The sequence below is a fragment of the Arvicola amphibius genome, chromosome 2, assembly GCF_903992535.2.
Source record: "Arvicola amphibius chromosome 2, mArvAmp1.2, whole genome shotgun sequence".
Classification (NCBI taxonomy): domain Eukaryota; kingdom Metazoa; phylum Chordata; class Mammalia; order Rodentia; family Cricetidae; genus Arvicola; species Arvicola amphibius.
The window spans coordinates 186134429-186156002 of NC_052048.2; the positions used below are offsets into that span (position 1 = coordinate 186134429).

Sequence of the window (21574 nt, forward strand, 5' to 3'; positions counted from 1 at the left end):
TAGACAGGAAAACAAGGAAGTGTCCAACAGTGCCGGCTGGCACATCAGGGGCCAGACTGCCCTGCCCTCACTCATTTGTCTTCCAGCACAGGACAGGGCTCATCACCCTGAAATCATTCTGTGACCTTCTTATCCTACAATCTGATTTGCTTCCTCTAAGGACAAAGCAGGATCTTTTATCTCCTGATCACAGTGCCAAACCAAAATGGATACTCCCGAAAGCTTAGCTGAATAAAATCAATATGAATTTTCAAAAGGCAAATATAAAAATATATTTATTATGTGCCACTCACGATATGCTACCGTTTCTCAAATGGGTGACACTGTCTAACACGGAAATATCTGAATTAAAATATGCCAATCTAATTTGTTAGATCAAACCAGTAACAGTGTCCAAACATCCCATCTAACCTGTCCCATCCATGAAAAATACCCCACTCAGATCTGCTGGAGAAACTCGAGGCCAGAGACGACCTTTAAAGCCAGTGTCCTGTTCACACTGAGGCCTTGCCCAGCACGATGGCTCACGGCAGATCCAAATGCAAGCCTCATCTGGTGAGTCACAGCAACCCTCTAGCAGCCCCTGGAAGCCTGGCAGAACTGCTGTCAGACACAGGCTACAGTCAGTCAGTCTCCTACTCAGCACCTTCCTTCCTCCCCTGCCATGAATGTCATTCCTACCTTGCCACGGTCTAAAAGTCCTCTATATGGTCCCCTGCGCCTTACCCAATAAATCTGTGCTGTTAGTCCTCACCTACCAAATGATAGAGATAATGCAATAAGCTTACACCATCTGAGAATGCACGTCAGCTAATGTTCAAACTCTCCCGGGTAAAAGGAGTGAGCAGTGAGAGTACTGACTGTCAAGAAGTCTGGAAGACGTCACCACAGACAATACCCAACGCATTGGCCAACCTCACTGTCAACTGATAGGGAAAGTTTCAAGAGATGCCAAGGCTGGTCCAAAATCAGAAGAGCTAGATATTAAATCCAGTATATTTAATTAGTAGAGCTGGATATTAAGTCTAAGTCTTCTCCATGCAATGGTTCTTGATAAAATTGGTGTCCTCAGCTCCCTCTGGCACTGAGTTATCTATCTTTCAACCATCTGGCTTCTCCACTATTATTTGCAAATAAGACCTCAACCCCACCATCCCTCTGGCACTCACTTCTGGTAAAAGCCAGGGGTCATTTTGAACCAAGAGTTGGCAAAGCTCACTATAGGTGAGGTGGTCAACACCATGAGTTCTCAGCACACTCAGGTTGTGATCAGTCTTCAAGCTGTGACCATTCCTACAGTTCTTCCTGCAAAGAAGCAGAGATGGTGTTATGGGCTAAATTTGATCTCCCCCAAACTCTCCCATTAGAGCTTCAACTTCTGGATCCTTAGGATGTCAAACTGCTTTTGGAGATAGGGTCATGAGAGGGGTAATTAAGTTAAAATAAGGTCATTAGAGTGGTTCCAATCCAACATGACTGATGTCCTTTAATAAAAAGGAGACTAGAGCAAAGATCCACACAGAGGAAAGGCTTATGAGAACCCCAGGAAGAAGGTGGCCATCTGAAAGCCAAGGAAAGCAATCTCAGAAGAAACCAAACTGCCCAACACCTCATCTCAAAATTCCATCCTCCAGAACTGTGAGAAATAAATTGTTGTTCAAGCCTCCTGGTCTGTCGGGTATTACGGCAGACATTTGTAATCCCAACACTCAGAAGCTGAGGCAGTGGGATCACAAGTTCTAGACTAGCTGGACAACATCACAAGCCCCTGTGAAGGAGGGGGAGGCAGGAAAGGGAAGGAGTGTAAGAGAGAAAGGGAAGAGAGGGAGGACGGAAGAAAGGTCAGGCCACCCAATCTATGGCACTTATGGCAGACTTACAGAACTGGTAAAAATCATTCCTCATGGCAAGTTTTCACAAACACTTCCTGACCCTACTTATAAGCAGCAGAGAAAAAATAGCTCTGCATGAAATATGACTGGGAAGAGATGGCACTGGGCAATGTATAGGGCCCAGACAACCCTTCTCAGCAAGTATGTAATGAGAACATCAGGGCCATCATGCAAAAGGTCTCATAGCAGACTGGCCACTCAGTAAGCACTTACACATGTATTAAAAACCTGAGTAAGGCAGAAAGACAATTATCACATGTACTCACTTAAACATAAAGCAAAGAAAGCCAGCCTACAAACCACAAGCCCAGAGAACTTAGACAACAGTGAGGACACTAAGAGAGACTTACATAGATCTAATCTACATGGGAAATATAAAAAGACAAGATCTCCTGAGTAAACTGGGAGCATGGGGACCGTGGGGGAGGGTTGAAGGGGGAAGGGGAGAAGAGGAGAGAGGAGCAGAGAAAAATGTAGAGCTCAATAAAAATCAATTAAAAAAAAAAAACCTGGGCTGGAGAGATGGCTCAGAGGTTAAGAGCATTGCCTTGCTCTTCCAAAGGTCCTGAGTTCAATTCCCAACAACCACATGGTGGCTCACAACCATCCGTAATGGGGTCTGGTGCCCTCTTCTGGCCTGCAGGCAGACACACAAACAGAATATTGTATACATAATAAATAAATATTTTTAAAAAACCTGAGTAAGGGTAGGGCATGATAGCACATGCCTTTAATCCCAGTACTCATGAGGCAGAGGCAGGCAGATTTCTGTGAGTCGAGGCCAGCCTGGGCTACATTGTGAGTTCCAGGATAGTCAGGGAGAGACCCTATCTCTCTCTCTCACACACACACATGAGAAAAAACAAAAGAAAAAACTGAGCAGGGGGTAGAGTGATGGCTCAGTAGTTAAGAACACTATACTGCTCATCCAGAGGTCCTGAAGTCAATTCCCAGCACCCATGGTTGGTGTCTCACTGACACTCTCTTCTGGCCTTCGAAGGCACCTGAACTTATGTACACAACTCCCTCCACTCTACCCCCACACAGAAACATAATTAAAAATAATAAAAGTAAATCTTTTTTTAAATGCTAAGCAGAGTGACTCATACTTTCAGGTATGTGTACACATAGATACACACTCCTGGGTCCAGTCCTCTTGCAACTCCCCTCCTCCATACTTCCAGCCGACAAGCATACTAATCAATCAGGCACTGGTACTCCACCCTAAGAACTCAGGGACAAATCTTCAAATGACTGTCTTGGTCACCTGAAAAGCCAGGCAAAGCAGCATCTCCTATACCTTATTTTACGTCTGTAATAAACATCTTGAGAGAATGCCAAACTGCTAATCCATTCCCAAACCCTATTCTCCTACTAGCTCCCCTGAAGATCAAAAACCACAAAGTCATCCTTGACTCCTGTCCCCCACCTAGGGGATGCAATAAAAAAGAACTCAAATATGGAGCACAAAGTCCGAGGTCAGCTGTAGTAAGAAAACAGTGGCCTAAACAGAAAAGGGCAGTGCAGAGTCTGGAGTGGGGAGAGAACTGGGGAGTAACCAGAAGAGGCCCCTGAGAGGTACAAAACAAACAAGCCAAATACTCAGAGGGTTAGGAAAAAGCTGACAAGAGGAGAAGAGAAAGTAAATTGGTAATGCCAACGCCAAATATATCAAATAACTGCAATATGACAACTAAAGCTTGCTGAGCATTTTCTATGCAACAGGGGCTGCGTGTCTCATGAATTAACTCATTCAGTCCTCAGTGAGCCTGTGAGGTAATAATCTCAGCATCCTTGAGGGAACTGAGATTTAGCCATAAAGCCACTTGCCAAATACTAGCCAGCAAAGAGCAGAGCTGGGTTCAAACAAGGTGACTAGCTCTGGATCACCAAGCACACTGCCTGTGGAGCACGGGTCTGAAGTCAAAGACAGTGTTGTGACATTTTTGTTTGTTTCAACAAATAAAGCTTGCCTGAAGACCAGAGTGCAGAGCTCAGCCGCTGCAGGCCAGGGAGTGGTAGCACACACCTTTAATCCCCCTTAATCTCTGTTAGTTCAAGGCTACCATGGGCCACGCGAGGTTGAATCTCTCAAAAGAGAAACAAAGCTCAGACAAAGGTGGTCCCAGCACTAGGGAAGTGGAAACAGGAGTGCCACGGCCAGGTGGAGAGAGGAATGTAGGGAGGAGAGAGAAACTCACTGAAACGCCCAGAGAGAACCCTGCCATCAAGAAGACAAAAGTCACAGGAAAGTACAATTAGTCACACTCACTTTCTATTTCCCATGGGGAAAAAACGTTTGGGGTAGTTTAGTAAACTATCTAGTATAAAATCATGGGATTAGACAAAGGTGAAAAATGAGGAAGAACCTCAGTCATGTTGGCCAGTAAATATTACATGTCCAGATTTCTAGTACAAAATTTGAACCCAAATTTTGGGAATCTGCGTAAGAAGAGATCTTCCATGATTATCTTACCAATTAAGCACAATTATAAAGTTTCACCAGGCGGGTACAGTGGTGCATAGCTTCAATCCCAGAAGCAGGAAGATTTTCGTGAGTTGGAGGCCAGCCTGGTTGCATAGTAAGCTTCATGCCAGTCAGGCCAACATAGCCATAGCGAGGCCGTCTCAAATTCACGCGCTCACAGCCACCACTTGTTACACACCCTCTTTCTCTGGGCTAGCAGCTCCTCTTTCAGCCTGGAGATCTCATTCCTGCCTGGCAGATTATTCCTAAAGCTCCACTATCTCTGTAGGTTCACCTTCTCAGATCAGGTCTGCTCCTGTGACTGGGGTCACAGGATTTACCACCTAGCAGCTTCCAAATCAGCATCTAAGGGTTCAGTCTGCCTTTTAGATAATAGAACGGAAGCCCTCTTCTGCCTTCAGTCCCCAGCGGGAGCAGTAATCATTTCTCCACAGCCTCTCTCCAACCTTCTCCTTCAACCTCCCCAAATGTCTCTCATACACATTCTTTGTGAAGTTCTAACCAAGATTCGAAGCAGGCATTCTCAGCATCCTCTGCTAACTCAGCATCTACACCATTACCCAATCATCTTAAAATGCAAACCCGATAGCTGCCATCCAACAGGCCTGATCACCGTCAAGGCGAGGCCCAAATCCTTCAGTATAAACAAATTTCACTAATCACCAACTATATGCAGATGCCAGTGGAGAGCCAGCCCAGACTAACAAGGGCGGCGGCAGTAAACAGCGATGTGGAAGAGTGAAGAGGAAGCGCTCACAAAGAATATAATCTTCCGGTTGCTGCCACAGGCACTACCCAGCAAATCAGGAAGGGCATTCCAGAAAGGGCAACGCCACCAAATGAACCACAGCTGGGGGTGGGGTGTGTAGAAGGGCACCCAGGAGGACTAGGAGATGGCAGGAATCAGTCCCCCAAGTGTTCTGGTAGAAGCTTCACCCCAGCCCCTGGCATCCGTTTACCCAAAGAGTCTGCAATGTTCTGATGGAAGTTCCACCCCAGGACCCCTCCCCCATCTCTCTCCAAACCCTGCCTCAGCTCAGAAAGCTCGCAAATGACCACCCTCCCCCCAGAGATGTTCACAGGGTCCTTAAACTGTCCCCCAGAAAACAGACAGACGTGGGGTTTTTCAGTCTCTCTTTCCCGTCTCCGCTGGGGTGGGGGTGGGGATGGGCGGGGCTGGAAAATCATCTGGGAGCGTAGTAGTCATTAAAACCTGGGCCTTTTCTAATTCGGCTTGATTTGGTCTGATGTGGATTGCTGCATCAGCGGAGAGGCTCCTCGGGGGTGCAGACACTTTGCACTAAGGACCTTGAAAATCTTGAGTTCCGGCTTCTCAGCAGGCAAACAAGAGTTGAATGGAGCTTTCCAAGCTTCCTTACAGCTCATTTGCGAGCCTTGCTGCCTGCCCCTCAACTTCCCTCCGGGAGCCATAATGCCATGCTCAGGTGTCCCCTCCTGGTACCACATCCTATCTAAGCCACTCCATCACACAGGGCCAGGAACTAAGCAAGTGGTCAGTAAACGCTCACTGAGGGACAGGCGAGGCTGTAGAGCAGTCCCCTAGCTGTCTACCCCAAACTCGGGACGGGGGTGGGGGCCCGGGAACGGAGGGGCAGGGGCCTCCGCCCGTCGCCGGCGTCCTTACCCGGTCCTCGGGAACTTGCAGGAGCCGTAGATGAGGAACTTGCAGAGGTGCAGTTGCGCGCAGAGCCCGGAGCAACTCGGCTTGGGGCCCTGGTGCGCGCGGCACAGACGCAGCGACGACACGGCCAGCACCACGCGCTCCGAGGCCGCCGCCGCCGCCCGGCCCGCGCCTGCCCGCGAGGCCACCACGAAGCGCCCGCGGTCCCGCAGCAGCCGCTCCAGCACGTCGGCGCCCGGGCTCGTTCGCAAGCGGCGCCGCAGCTCGCCTAACTCCAAGGCACCGCCGGCCGCGCACAGCACCTGGGTCACCTCTGCCACCGCCACCGCGGCCTGAGCCATGGTCGTCGGACCGAGGCTAGCGCGGACGACGACGGCGGCGGCCGTCAAGAGCCACGACTCCGCGGGGGATGGAGACGCCGGGAGGAAACGAAACCGAAAGCGGGCCCCGGCGGGGAAAACTGGAGTCGCGGGGCCTTGCCACGCCCCCGGGCCGCAGCTGAGGTGCCGGCGCCCTCGCCTGAGGGCCCGCAGCTGGGGACCGCGCGGCTCGACGGCCGCCCGCGCGCACTCCCCGCGCGGGCGCGCGCACTGAGCGACCCGGCGCGCCTTCGAGGCGTCGCGCGGGCCGGATCCGCGGGTCCTCACGGGGCCGGGGCCGCGCCCGAGGGAGAAGGGGCGGCTTCCTTCGAGAGGCAGCGCTCTGCGGGGCGAGACGCGCCCTCAGCTAGGCCGGGCTTCAGTCAGCGACCTCGGCCTCGAGCGGCGGAGAGAAGTTTCCAGACGACTCCGGCCCGTTGCGGCCCGTTGGCGGAGGCGCGTTCGCGGGGCTCAGAAGTCACCCAGGCAAACGCGATCTCCGCTGGCGGACCACGGAAGCGGGACGACGGACCTGGTCCCACCTCACCCCGGAACAAATGGAAACAGTCGCTCGGGATTGAGAGACCGGCCCGCATGTTACTGGGGCGTGTCAGCCTTTGTGGCGGATCCCGGATTTCCTTCAAGAAAGGGTAGGTATGGCCGTGAAAAGGGCAGGTCCCGCTTCCCTCGTCCCTTCTGAATAAAGGTTGTGCAGATATTTCAAGCTTCTTCGCCGGAAAGGACTTTCCTGTATGTGGCCCTGCCAGTTAAACGTTCTTGGAGTAAGTGAATGGGAAATACCTGTTAAAATCAGGATGACCTTTGGCAGCCCCCGTTTCTTCCTTCTGGAATCTTCCCAGAAATAAAATCATCAGTAAATCGCGTTCACAAGATAGGACAGAGTACTAAGGACAATATAACTGTTTTCAGACCATACAGCTTTAACAAGCATGTTTTAAATTCTGTCTTTGACCTAGAAGGTCATCCATATGTTGTGAGAAAAGATCGCCAAATCCCAGAGGCCTGGAGAGATGGTTCAGGAGTTAAGAGCACTTGCTGCTCTTGTAGAGGACTCAGGTCCCAGCACCCACATGGCAGCTCGCAACTGTAACTCTAGTTCTGGCAGGGATCCAACACCCTCTTCTGGACTCTTTGGACACCAGGCACACACGACATACATACAGGCAAAACATTCATACACCTGAAAATAAAATTAAACCAGGTGTGAAGAGGTGCACCTTTAATCCCAGCACTTGGGAGGCCGAGGCAGGTGATCTCAAGTTCAAGGCCAGCCCACGGTTGAGAGTGTACCAGGAGGGTGTTTTTGAATGAACTTGGTTCAACACTTTGGTTACAGCAGAGTGTAGGAGGGGAGTGGGAAAAGTAGAGTTGAAGGAGATGAGTACTTACTAACTTAACTTAAAATGAGTATAAAATTCTAAGTATGCCAGGCAGTGATGGTGTTAATCCCAGAACTCAACGGACAGTGCCATCTCAGGAATTCAAGTGTTATAGACAGACCCAGCGCAGCCCTGAGAACCTCACAGAGACCAACAAGACCTGGAAAGCCCTGCAAGCTATCTCCTGTGGCACTAACGCTGATCTAAGCTCCTCTGGAGACCAGCCTGGTCTACAGAGTGAGTTCCAGGACAGGCTCCAAAGCTACAGAGAAACCCTGTCTTGAAAAAACAACAAACAAACAAAACACCCTAAATATAAAATACTACAAAAAATGGTGAACTGAGGGTACAGCCCCTGAGTTCAATCTTCAGGAAGGTCAGGGAGTATTACTACAAAAATGTAAGAATAAAAGGAAGTGGGGTTAGACCAGGCAAGCCCCAGGTTCCAGAGATCCTGTCTCAAAATAAGATGGGAACTAGAGAGATGGCTTAGCAGAGCAAGGTGCTTGCTGTACAAACCTACAAAACACATGCATCATATATACATACACACCATAAACTAAAATAATAAGGTGGATAGCTCCTGAGGAATGACACCCAGACTTGACCTCTGGCCTCCCACCTCTACACATACATGCACACACCATAATTAATAAAAAGGGCATGCTGGGCCTATAACTCAGTGGTAGGCTATATAAATCTTGCAACATTAGGCTCAATGCTTCCCCCCCTCAATAAAAAAGTAAAAAGGATAAAGAAGACTAGATTGTAACAAGAACAAATGAAAATGGATTAGGGACCGGGGTGAAGGGCATTTTTTTTTCTTGAACTAGTTTTTGATATGATATTTCAATTGTTAATTTTTTTTGGCTTTTTGAGATGGTTTGTGTGTGTGTGTGTGTGTGTGTGTGTGTGTGTGTGTGTGTGTGTGTGTGTGTAACAGACCTGGCTGTCCTGGAACTCACCCTGTAGACCAGACTGCCTCTGCTTCCCAAGTGCTGGGATTAAAGATGTACCACCACCACCCAGTGTTTACTTGTACTTTTGACATTGCTTTGCAATAATGTCTTATTATTTTCAATCTGCATGTCAAGCAAGTACTTTTCCATAAAAGTTTCCCCATTTTAATATCGTGACTGGGAAAATGTAGTGAAGGTAAAAACAGTGAGTCCTTCCATAGAAGCAGTGAAGAAGCTGGGAGATGCTGTTAGTTTTTCAAAATTCTGGAAATTAACTAGAAGCTTGCAGCAACTCCTCCAGAGTAAAAGCAGTCAAATCTTCAGAAAAACAAAAACAAAAACAAAAAAACTTGTTTTCAGAAAAAAAAAATTGTTTTCAGAAAAAAAAAAAAGCAGCCAAATCCCATCAACCTTTGTAGCATTTCTCTGACTCCTATCTTTTCCCCTGAAGCTCTTTGATACCTATGAGAAATGACAACCGCATTCCTAGTATCTGTGCCAAGAGAGCGGGCAGGGCTGGAGCTCTTTCAATGGCTCATCTTAAGGACTGTGGAGAACCTCCTTAAAAGGCATGTCTTTAGGTGATCTCATTGGATGCCCACATCCTCGCAAGAGGATACAAATATCAAATATTTTAACATCATGGCTGAAGCAATGGATAACTGTTGTAGGCTGGGTGTAGATTCACACGGGTCCATGGAAGACAACACAGGGCACTTTTTTCTCCCCCACAGGGCACTTTAAGGATGATTTTAACCTTTCCAGCTGCAGGGGGGCTCAGCCACTTGCATGGACTGAGCCACCTTCCCTTAAGCCAAGGACCTTTTTTATTGTTCTCCAATTTACACCTTTTGAAATTGATTTCCATATACCGGAAACATCCTAACTAAACTTCCAAAGGGATAGTACCAAATGCAAATTCTTGATTTAAGAAATAACCAATGTGTTGAATTTTTCCCATAGACTTTGCTTAGACTTTGTACCCTCAGGGAAACTCTCAGACAGGATTCACATTATGTTAAACAGAAGATGCTGAAGACAAAGGGCAGATTAAGGCTGCGTGCCCCATGTGCCCCCATTCGGCCCCAGCTGCCTCTGTAGGAGTTCTCCCTACTGACAACAGTTGAGGAAAGCCATAGAGGACCAACCAAAGAAATGAACAAGTAAGGACCTTGAAAAGTGTCAGCGTACTGTAGGAACTCACACAGGCACACGCATGCATAGGACCACACAGATGCTCAGAAAGTTCTACCTGACACTCAGGCTCTGTGCAAGCAGGAAGCAAAAGCTATATATACTTGGAAACTGCCTGACTATGAAGGCATATACCAACATAGTCATAGAGCTCCTTGACAAAGACTAAGATGCATACTGGCTCCTGGTGCTTAAGGTAATCTCCATCTAGTCACTAGCTGAAGAGGTAAGGTAACCAAGTAGAGACTTTAGTCACACACAGTGCTGATGCACACTATACAAAATTAAATCGTAAAAGTCACTAGACAAACACAGCAACTAGTTCAACAAGCAACAATAACCCCAGGAAGAGAAGAAAATCCGACTTTGGCAAGTAAATTGTGAAGAATGTAAAGAAACAAAGTATGACCCATACAAAGGAAGTAAAAGCTAGTTATACAAACAGCTATTAGGTGCTAGAAAGATGGCTCAGCAGTTAAAGCACTGACTACTCTTCCACATGGCATCTAATAACTCCAGTACCAGGGAATCAAATGTCTCTCTAGCCTCCTTGGGTACCAGGCTTGCACATAGTACACAGATGTACATACAGGCAAAACACACCTAAAAGAAACAGCTTCTGACAAAGCCAGATTTGGACTTTAAGCTTTCAGAGAAATGTTCAAAGAGTTCAAACTCTGTAAAATATGAATGCATGAGAATAGCATCTCATCAAACAGAGAATATCAGTCAAGAAACAAATTATAGCCTGCAGTAGACTTCAGGCAGGTCCAGCCTGCAGCCCACAGTCCTTCCTGTGTCCCAGGAGACCTGTGGCTGTAGCCCAGTGCTTTGGTGAATAAGGCATGTTGCAGTGTCCAGAGACTGGGCATCTTTACTGTTGATCTTCCAGCAAAAGTTATGTGAAGTATGTAAGTATTGATAACGTATTGCTTGATCCCAACTCTGTTACTGTTCAAGAACAAATGTTTGAACCACTAAGATGATTCTATCTGTAAAGGAACTTTTGCCAATAAAAGCTCAACGCAGAGAAAAAAAAAAAAAAACAGAAGAAACAAAATTTTAAAGAACTGAATAATTTTGTACAATAATTGAATAAATTGAGAAGCTCATTGGTATTTAGCAGTAGATCTAAACAGAGCAAAGAAAGGATCAGATTATCTGAAGATAGGTCAATTAATTTAAAAGGGACAAAAAATTTAAAGAATGAGAAAAAAATGAACACCACCCTAGAAGAAAGGGGGAAGAAGGCTATTTGAAGAAATGGCCAGAACCCTTTAAAGTTGATAGAAGTCAATACATATCTAAAGTCTATATGCTCAGGATAATTAGACAGTTGAAAGATAAAGAAAAACCTCAAAGTAGTAAAGGAGAGGCAACTGATTCACTGTGTGCAGGGAGGCCTCAACAGCTGATTTGTCATCAGAATCCATGCATATTCACAGGTAATGAGATGGCATGTTCAGAGTGCCAAGAGAAGGGGAAAACAGTTCTATATTCAGTAAAACTATCTTTCAAACATGAAGTCAGACATCAAGGCATTATCAGATAAAATCTGACTGAGTGGGCTGGAGATGGCTCAGTAGTTAAGAGCACTGACTGCTATTGCTAAGGACCCAGGTTTGATTCCCAGCACTCCCATGGCACAGCCACTTGTAACTGCAGCTTCAAGGGATCTGATAACCATATACACACACATTAAAAATAATAAATCTTTTTTTAAAAGGCTGACCTAGTTGCTACTATTCCTATACTAAAGGGAGTCTTTGAGCTGAAAGGCATTAAGCAATAACTTAGATTCTCAGGAAGAAATAAAAAGCACCAGCAAAGGTAGTTATGGATAAATGAAAAGTTTGTCCCTCTTCCTTTCATCTAATTATAGAGACAATAATCACAAATACTGCAAATTATAAATGGAGGGCTGGAAAGATGGCTCACGGATTAAGCTGGTCTTCCAGATGACCTGGGATTCAATTCCCAGCACCTACATGGTGGCTCACAATCATTTGTAACTTCAGCCCCAGGCATTCTGATGCCCTCTTCCTGCCTCCTTACTCATACATAAAATAAAGGCTAAAGGGTTTACAAATGATAACAATGTACATATCATGAAAAGAATGTTCTCTAGCTTCAATGGAATGAAATTAGAAATCAGCATCAGGTACAAATGTAGGGAATTCACAAATGTGGAACTTATACAGCATGCTCTTAATAAGTTAAGGGAGAACAAAGGATGTGAGGGCCCACAGATGTGAGCCTGTTCCACCCTGACTACAGGTCAGAGAGTCTGAGCTTGTTTTTACTTTCAAAGTTAACAACAGGTGTGGCTACACAAGATATCCTGACCTAGGTTGTGGTTACTTGGTGTTTTGACATTTACCTAGCCTATAGAGGTGGATCCCTTCCACCCTGACCAAAGGTCAGAGAATTCAAGCCCATTCCTGCTCCTTCGTTTTAAAACAGGTAGTTTGACATAGGGAGTGGATGCCTACAGGATACTTGATACTTTGTCTAAGGTATATTTGCTGCACATCCTGCCCAAAACATCAGGATCCTTAACTCAGGAAATGGTGGCTTGATGTCTCAAGTCCTGAAGCAAGTGACTGTTCTGGTTGTCCTTCGTGTCATGTTACAGCAGTCTTTGCCTTCTCCCCCCCTTTTGTATTGGGTATATAAGCATATGGAAAATAAACAAGGCCGATTCAGTACTCACTGAGTTGCTCTCCTGGTACTATGTCTCTGTATTTCTTTTGTATCTGTCTATTCTGCCTAACATTTCTAATCCACATGCGCCTACTCTGGAGCATATGAACCCATCGAGGCTGGATCGTGACAAATGTCACCTCAATAAGTGACCACGACAAAAGGAAGTTAGAAAATAAGATAAATACAAAAAGGGTTGTAGAGACAGCTCAGACATTAAAAGTATTACTGCTCTGGGGCTGGAGAGATGGTTCAGCGGTTAAGAGCACTGACTGCTTTTCCAGAGGTCCTGAGTTCAATTCCCAGCAACCACATGGTGGCTCACAACCATCTGTAATAAGGTCTGGTGTCATCTTCTGGCATGCAGGGACACATGCAGGCAGAACACTATATACATAATAAATATAAATCTTTAAAAAAAAAAAGCCAGGTGGTGGTGGCGCTCACCTTTAATCCCAGCACTCAGGAGGCAGAGGCAGGTGGATCTCTGTGAGTTCAAGGCCAGCCTAGTCTACAAGAGCTAGCTCCAGGATAGGTTCCAAAGCTACAGAGAAACCCTGTCTTGAAAAACCAAATAAATAAATAAATAAATAAATAAATAAATAAATAAATAAATAAAAAAAAAATGGGTATTGCTGTTCTTCTAGAGGACCCAGATTCAATTTTTTAGCATCCACATGGTGGCTCACAACTATCAATGACTCCAGTTTCAAGGGATCCAATGCCTTCTGGCCTCTGAGGACACTGCATAGACATGGTGAACAGACACACATGCAAGCAAAACACCCATACATACCAAATCACATAAATACTTGAAAAAAAAAAAACCTTGTGAGGTGTAGTGAAAACAATGTTAAGGGGAAATGAATAGCTGTCAATGTCTACACTGAAAAGATCTCAAATCAATAGCCTAATATCCTACCTTAGAAACTAGAAAACTAATAGCCAAAAAAGGAAATAATACAGATTAGAGTAGAAATACAATAGAGACTAGAAAAATAATATACGGAATCATTAAAACTTAGTTCTTTGAAATTTAAAAAAAAATATTAACAAGTCTTTACGTAGAATGACAAAAAAGACCAAAATTATTAGCAACGAAGAATAAAAGGTCACTCTTACTGAACTCACAGAAAAAATAACTTATGTTTTATAGCAGTTGTAGTTTTTATTTTTTTATTTGTTGCTTTGACCACTGACTGTGGACAGACAGCTCACGGTGGGCTGCCTTCCACTCGCAAAGCACTGATGTGAGCTGACTCCTGCAACCACCCCTTTCCTCTCACTACCAGGGCAGTTATTTCCCTTTAAATTGCCCCAGGTCCAGGTTTCAGACATTGAGAGAGCCAGCTCTTGTATTCCTCACAGGCTGGTGAAATTATTCAAATTAGCCTATCCTAACTTTCCCTTCATCACCTGTTCTTAAGGACATCACTCACAATAAAGGCTCTTTCCCCTGCTCTCTGCCTCCTGCCTTACATTGGTATCTACCTGTGTGTTCCTGAATGGCACAATGTGCTTATTATAGAGCTCTCTCAATATAAAAACGTCATTCATGACAGTCCTGTCTTGTCATACTAAACAAAATGAGTCCTGAGTAGTCTTCTCAAAATTTTAATTACACTTATTTAGTGTGACTGTATAAGGGCGCACACATGTCATGACACGTGGAGGTCAGAGGACAGCTTACAAGAAAGTAAGTTCACTCCTTTCACCATGTGGGTCCCATGGATTAAATTCAAGTCATGAGGCTTGGCAGCAAGCATCTTATAAAGTGAGCTGTCTTTGTCTCCGCGAGTAGTCATTTAACAGCTTAGGAAATATTTTTGGGTTGTTTTTAAATAATTTTTAAAATTATATCATTTGCCCCTCCCCCACTTTCTCTCAAATTCATGGCCTCTATTTGTGTGAGTGTGTGTGTGTGTGTGTGTGTGTGTGTATGTGTGTATTTGCAATAGTACCAAAACTGGTTCAAGGGTATAATATGCTTTTTATATATTCAGATATTCCTAAATATATAAATACAGCCTGCTCTGTCTATATAGTGTTACTTAGATGTCTATAATTTTAGGGGTGACTGCTTTGCATTGGATAACTAATGGTAGGGGTGTTCTTCCCTGGGGAAGACCATTTCTCCTGCTCACAGAAGTTCTTAGTTGACTATAGTGACTATGCAAAGTTTTAAGGTAGAACAAAAGAAAACCATAAAAAGTCCAAGTGGAAATGTCCAATAGGCACTTGGATCTGTGAGTCTAGCATTTAGAGAAGAGGTTAATACTATAATTTTGAAAATACAGATGACATATGAATCCTTGGGACTGGATGAGGTCATCCCAGAAGAGAAAAAAAGAATTACAAGAAGCTGCCCCTTTAGTGGAGAAAGAAGAGACTGATAGAACTATGAAGGTTTAGGAGAAGCTGGTGGGATGAGAGAATAATGGAGAATATGGGGTCATGAGAGCCAACTATCTAAACATTTTAACATAGGATAATCAAATACATTGAATAATATCAAGAGATTAAAAGAGGATAGAAATATATATTGCTGCACAACAATCACCCATAAGCTTTGGAGTTAATACCAAGTATTCTTTTTTTCTTCAGAGATCTGAGTTGACAGGGCTCTCTTGGGTAGTTCTTCTCCTGACACATTTAGAACACTGTGACTGCATTCAGCTAGGATTAGATGATCCGCAATTTCCCCTCTTCCTTCAGCATCAATCTCTCCCCTCTCCTCTCTTACCACTTAGAAGCCTAGCCTGAACTTCTTTAGAGTTTGCTGGTGGCTGACAAGAGAAGAAGCCTCATGTGCACGTATTTGTTAAGTTTCTGGGGTTTTTTTTTTTTTAATAGCAGTTTTTGGCTCTGCTCTCAGCCATCCTTTACCAGAAATGACTCATGAGGCTGGGCTGGGCTAAAGAGATGGCTTAGGCTCCATTCCCACCTATGACTCCAGGTATGAACATACTAGCCTGCGTGTGTGTGCATGCATACACACACACAATTTAAAAATAGCCATAATAAAAACAAATCTAAAATAATGGCTCATATTAGCACCTGAGCAAGTTTCTCAGTCCACTTTCCATAAGACATTGAGAGCCAAGGAGACTAAATTCTAGCACTCTATCTTTTTCTGAGCTGGTACAGTTTAGGTTTTCTATGTATTGAGTTATAATCTACTCCACTAGACAAAAGCCACACCCATGGCACTTTTTGAAACAAGTCTTTCTTTACTTTGACCTTTATGTCAAAATACCCTTCAGATTCTATACCACTAGCTACTCTGATTTCAAATGTGAGGCTACATTTCACCAACAGGCCTTGTGTACTGGCTAAGGCCTGAGGGGAAGGGGTAAAGAGACAAAAGTCCCCAACTCTTCTTGCTCTCTTTACCTACAAATGGATAAAGTATCTGCAGAGGGATAAGGACAGCCCTCTAAAGATGCAGGCCTTTGAGGCAAGGCTCACAGACTGTTACAGAGACAGGATTAAAAGGACCCAAGTGGCAGTCAGGTAGAACAAGAAGTATCTATTTTGTGCCCCATGTTTTATCATAGGAACATTAGTGACAGTTCCCATGATGAAGCTTCTCACCAGAGCTTCATAACAGGCATAAGAGCATATTATCCCCTTGACCCAGCTTTGGTACTATTGCAAAGTACATTGTGTATTTCCTTAGCTCTTCCAGGAGAGAACCTACCTGGTTCCTTCCTGTTACCCCACCCAGAGCCTTCGTAGCACAGTACCCAATATTCAGTAAATATTTGAGGAAAGAATAAAGGCAACATGTCACTCAGTATTACCACCCAGGTAAAGCTCAGAGTATTAACCCCTGGATATTTTCTCTGGAAATGAGCAAACTAGAATCTCTTCATCCAAATTTCACTTTGTTTAAGGGAAAGTGTTCATCCTAAGAACCATGGACAGGCCGTGAATCTGTAAATTGTTCCATCCTTCAGTATTCACCACAACTGTGACCAGGGGAATCAATACTGGCAGTATACTGGTAAGAAAAACATTTTTATATGGATTTATAAACTATACTAAGAATTGTCTGAGGAGTATGTGTGTAAGGGTGTATTGTATAGGTATTCTTAGAAGAGAACTTTGGACACAGGCATGAACAGAGGAAAGATGATTTGGAGATACACACAGAAGATGGCCATCTACAAACAAAGCAGAGAGGTTGAGAATAAATATTCACCTCAAGGTTATCCAAGCCAACAGTCTTGCTATGATGGCTAATTATTTTGTCAACTTGATGGGATTTAGAATCACCATGGAGACAAACCTCTAGGTATGTCTGTGAGAGATTTTCCATATTAGGTTAATTAAAAATAAAGACCCACCCTAGATGTGATCAGCATTGTCCTATGGGCTGGGGTCCTAGACTGAATAAAAAGAAAGCAAGCTATGCAGCTCTTCGCTTCCTCACTGCAGGTGCAGTGTAGCAAGTGCATCAAGATTCTGCGTGATGACTTCCCCATCATGATTAACTGTAACCTTAAATGGTAAGCCAAAAGAAACCCTTCAAATTGCTTGTCAGGTATTTTGTTGTAGCAACAAATAACTAATACATCTGTAGATATTTTGATCTTATACTTTTCATCTTCAAAACTGTTGCAAATAAATTTCTTTTGTGGAAACCATTGCAATGCCCAGCCTAGACAAACTTATCCAAGCAGTGAACATCACATACCATCATTGATGCCCCAGCAATGCTTAAGCATGCATGGGCAGCCTGTTTATGGCGGTTCTCCAGTTGGTCCTATCCAGGACAGTCCTAGATGCTTATCTATTATTGTTATTGTCATATCACAGTCTTCCTTTATGCTGTCTATCCAGCATTTTTTTGGGGGGGGGCTTCCTCTTCTCCTTATCCCAATGCACTCCTCCAAGCAGTGCTATCTTCAGGTATCTCTAATGAATGCACACCCCCTCCCCCAAGAAAAACCCAACAGAATAGTCACGTTCTCATGTTGGCCTCACATTGACAAGAGCTGAGAAAAAGCCAGTTTTTGGAGTGTCAATCCCTCCTGTTTACAGGTTAGAAAAAAAATACCTGTACCCTTTAACCCACCCCCCAGTGTTGTTGTGCTTTGCTAAGTGGTTCAGATTTAGGAATTGCTGCACACTATTGAAGAATGTACATTGGGGTGAAGTTGTCTCTGTACAAGAGCTGGTTTTCCAAAAGGGGGTCATCATGGGGATTTTTTTTAAAGTAGGGAGTTTGTACTAAATAGTTTGTTTGGCTCCATTGGTCATTTTCTCTTCACTTGAAGCCTGTTCTGTGCTTTTAAGGACTGATATTCATGGTTGTAGATGGAAGTTTCTGTCCTGCCTGTTCCTCTAACTGTTCAGTCCCAAAGAAACACACAGAGAGGCTTATATTAATTATAAACTGTTTGGTCTATTAGCTCAAACTTACTAACTAGCTCTTACAACTTAAATTTACCCATAATTCTTGTCTATGTTTAGCCATGTGCCTTGGTACCTTTTCTCAGTGAGGCATTCTCATCTTGCTTCCTCTGCGTCTGGATGGTGACTGATTCTCTATCTTTCCTCTTCCCACAGAATTCTCTTAAGTTTGGTCACCCTGCCTATACTTCCTGTCTGGCTGCTGACCAGTCAGCATTTTATAAAACTAATACGAGTGACAAATCTTTATAGTGTACAAGAGCATCATCCCACAGCACATGGTTCTCAAATGTCCAGCTTCCAGGAGTATGCCTGGAAAAGTACTAAGAGAGGTTCAGAGAGCCAGAAGGGGCAAGCTACTGTTGGCATTCCCTGCATGGTTACACTATACTTGAAGCTAAAGTCCTATGCACTCTGGTAATTCCTTCCTTCTCTAGCAGTAATGGCCCCTCTTCTTTTATTACTAACCCCAGGATGCCTTAACACCCCTTTTTGATAGTTACTTTATTAATTTGGTAACTATTCGATTTGAAAAGTGCCAAGTGCATCTTCAAGGAAACTCTATAGATGCTAGGCTGGAGAAAATATCAGTAAAGGGGTCCTAAAGTAGAAGCAAGAACAGGAAATGGAAAATTTCTGAAAATCGTTTATTTTCCTTTGGTATATGAGGAATCATCATATTGAATAGAGAAATTAAACAGTTTCTCTCACTACTTTCAGTGCCTAAACATTGGGTTAATACCTGTTGGTATGCTTGGCTTTTTGTGTGGTGTCTGAGGAGCTTAAGTGATAAATAAAAGGACATAAAAAGTGTGGCCTTTCTCACTTCATCACTATGTGATGGTAAAACCATTTCCAGGGCAGGGCACAGAGGCATCATACTGATCTAGATGAAGATCTGATGTATGTTTAAGTGGGTACCACTCAGCGATAACTAGACACTGTTAACTGGTATGCTTCATTTCAGGAATTGAAGCAAGTGCCAAAGTCTGGGTCAACTCAGGAGAAGATATAAGGCAGACATCAGTACCCCAAATAAAACACAGCCCAATGAGATGATAGCGAAAGTTGATTCTGTAGTAATATAAACATTTGCATATGTTTAAGACAAAGACTCGTGTCATAATCTTTAAATTCAGGTAACTGAGGATGATCCTTCTGCTGGGCTTCATGCATGCAAGTACTCTACCAAGTAAACTACATCCCCAGTCCTGTAGTAACAACTAATAAAAGCAGTGGCAATTTTGTTCCCAGTTCTCATGGTTACTCTCATGTAACTAAGAAGAAGGTAACAAACTTGGAGGGAAAGTATTTCTACATTTATTGAATATATATACGCCAGCCAGGACATGTTTCATATGGATTACCTCAGGAAGGACAGACAGAATTGGGGAAGAGGGAAAAAGTGTAGCTTCATCCTTGCTCCTACTGGGTGAAGATATGAGTCATCATCTTGGGCCATAAGGTGGGAACCACATATTGATAGGTCGGCCAGACAGATGTAGGTCCTTGACTAACTACATGAAGCAGCCAGACTTGCAGGCCTGCAGGGCCTTATTTCCAGTGTTCTAAGCCACTCCTGTTTTGGATTTTCTCTGTCTGTAGCTGAATGTGAGGGTTTTGGTCAAGGTGCTAAGAGCTTCCATGAGAGCTGAAGGGAGAATGGTTGGTGGTAGCAACAATAGGTAAAAGGGAAGCTTGTCAAATTAACAAGGAACATGTTTGCTCTTCTGTTTATTCAGTGTATCTTTAGTAATACTTAGTATCTACAAGTTCTACAAGAGGTACTGATGATAGTTCAAGGCCCTGGTCCTAAACTAGCTTAACAGGAAGAACACAGATAAACAGAAAATCAAGTGAGCAGTGCAGCAGGGAAACCAAAGTGAGAGAACTTCTCTGTAAAGCCTTAGAATGTTCTGCCCACCCATTCCACAGATGACCTGCGGAGGAGCAAGAGCACGGGTTGTGCATAGGTATGAGCAGCATGTGTTGAAGCAACCAATCCACTATTCCATTGAGCAGTGGTTCTCAACCTTCTCTTTAATACAGTGCTTCATGTTGTGACCACCAGCCATAAAATTATTTTCACTCCTACATCTTAACTGTAATTTTGCTAGTTATGAACCATAAATATCTGATATACAGGATATCTGATATGCAACTCAAAGAGGTCACACAGGTTGAAAGCCACTACCATAGAGCATGCTTGTCAGATTTCAAAATTGTTACCTGGGTTTGAAAACAAAAATCAGTTTGTACGTGTGCGTGTACCAAAGACTCCAACCTTGGTGATATTTCCTTCTTCCCATCCTACCCACAGGTAAACTAGCCACTATGCAGACTTGGGTGCACTGCTCCAAATGCTGAAACAAACCTCAGGATTCTCAGTCCAGATCTCAGGGCCTTCCTATATTCCCAGGGTTGGGTTTAGCTTTGGCTGCCTGCCCCAATGAGACCCTTGAACTCCTTAAGCAGCTAGCCTTTGTCTTTCGTATGCCTAGTTTTGCTCATGCTGCTCAGATAAGCATATTAGATGGCACCATGTCAGTCTTGGATTGAATCTAAGAAGTGTATTATGAATATACATGTGTATATATGCATATGTTGCATGTACACAGTGGTAGTGCTGAAGCCTGGGCCTTACACATGCCAGGCAAGTATTATACCTCTGAGTTACACTCCCAGCTTAGAGACTGTTCTGAAAGTTTAACAACCAGTGTCTTGTGTCAAGCACTGTCCTAATTGCACTATGGTTTTTTTTGTCTATTTAATACCTTCTATAATCTAAGTGAGATTATGTTACTAAAGAGGAAACTGAGACCCAAGAATATATAACTTATCCAAGACCAGTTAGAAAGTAACAGAGCTAGTATTTAACTCTGGCAATAATCTGTGTTCTTAGCCCTGGAGTTTACAGTTAGAATGAAGTCTTACAAGGTCAAAGGATAGTCTCCAATACTGGTCCTGTTTTTCACCTGACCCCAGTGTTCAGAGTATGCAAAGGTGCAAGGCATGGGAGGTTTGGTATAATTCAAAGTACTCAGTAAGTAAGAGCAGGTTTTATGTTCTCAGACTCTCCACAGATCTGAAGGAACTTGGCCAGCCATATGCAGTCTCCTTTTCCTAGTAGAAGTTGATCTCAGGAGCTGTGCAGAGCAAAGGCCAAGGTTGGATTGATGCAAAAGGATAACAGTAAAATTTTGCATATTTGCAATTGGCTAGGAAAACTCAAACTGGAGGTCTAAGTGTCTGGGCCAGTGGATTACAAGGGGCCATCATGTGTGACAGATGGTACAGTACAAAGTGTGCAAAGAACAGCTTACTCAGCTTGAGTAAATCAGTTAACACTAGGTTTGTACTATTAAGAATCATTTTCCCAGTTTAAATTTGCTTTCAAAACTACCCCCCCAACACACATATATATTTTGGAATACACACACACACACACTGTTCATAGAAAAAAAGTTTGGCTAGGTACACATCTTTAGTCCCACCACTCAGGAGGCAGAGACAGATCTG

General features: G+C 44.0%; 1 protein-coding gene and 1 long non-coding RNA gene across 3 annotated transcripts in view; one reads left to right on the plus strand and one right to left on the minus strand.

Annotated features, from left to right (window-relative positions):
• Parp12 (poly(ADP-ribose) polymerase family member 12) overlaps positions 1-6498 on the minus strand; it is a 41216-nt gene extending 34718 nt beyond the window's left edge. Inside the window, exons 1-2 of the mRNA XM_038318529.2 lie at positions 6026-6498; positions 1170-1305 (exon numbers count right to left, since the gene is read on the minus strand). Coding sequence (XP_038174457.1) covers positions 1170-1305; positions 6026-6363 — 474 coding nt within the window. The 5' untranslated portion in view covers positions 6364-6498. The remainder of the gene's footprint in view (positions 1-1169; positions 1306-6025) is intronic.
• A 171-nt stretch (positions 6499-6669) lies between these two features.
• Positions 6670-21574, plus strand: part of LOC119806666 — a 30703-nt gene continuing 15798 nt past the window's right edge. The window contains exons 1-4 of one of the 2 annotated variants that reach the window (XR_005284252.1): positions 6670-7031; positions 16534-16643; positions 17078-17148; positions 19023-19282. This is a non-coding gene — a long non-coding RNA (uncharacterized LOC119806666). Of the gene's footprint in view, positions 7032-16533; positions 16644-17077; positions 17149-19022; positions 19283-21574 lie in introns of those variants that run through there. The other variant, XR_005284253.1, reaches the window with a different exon arrangement.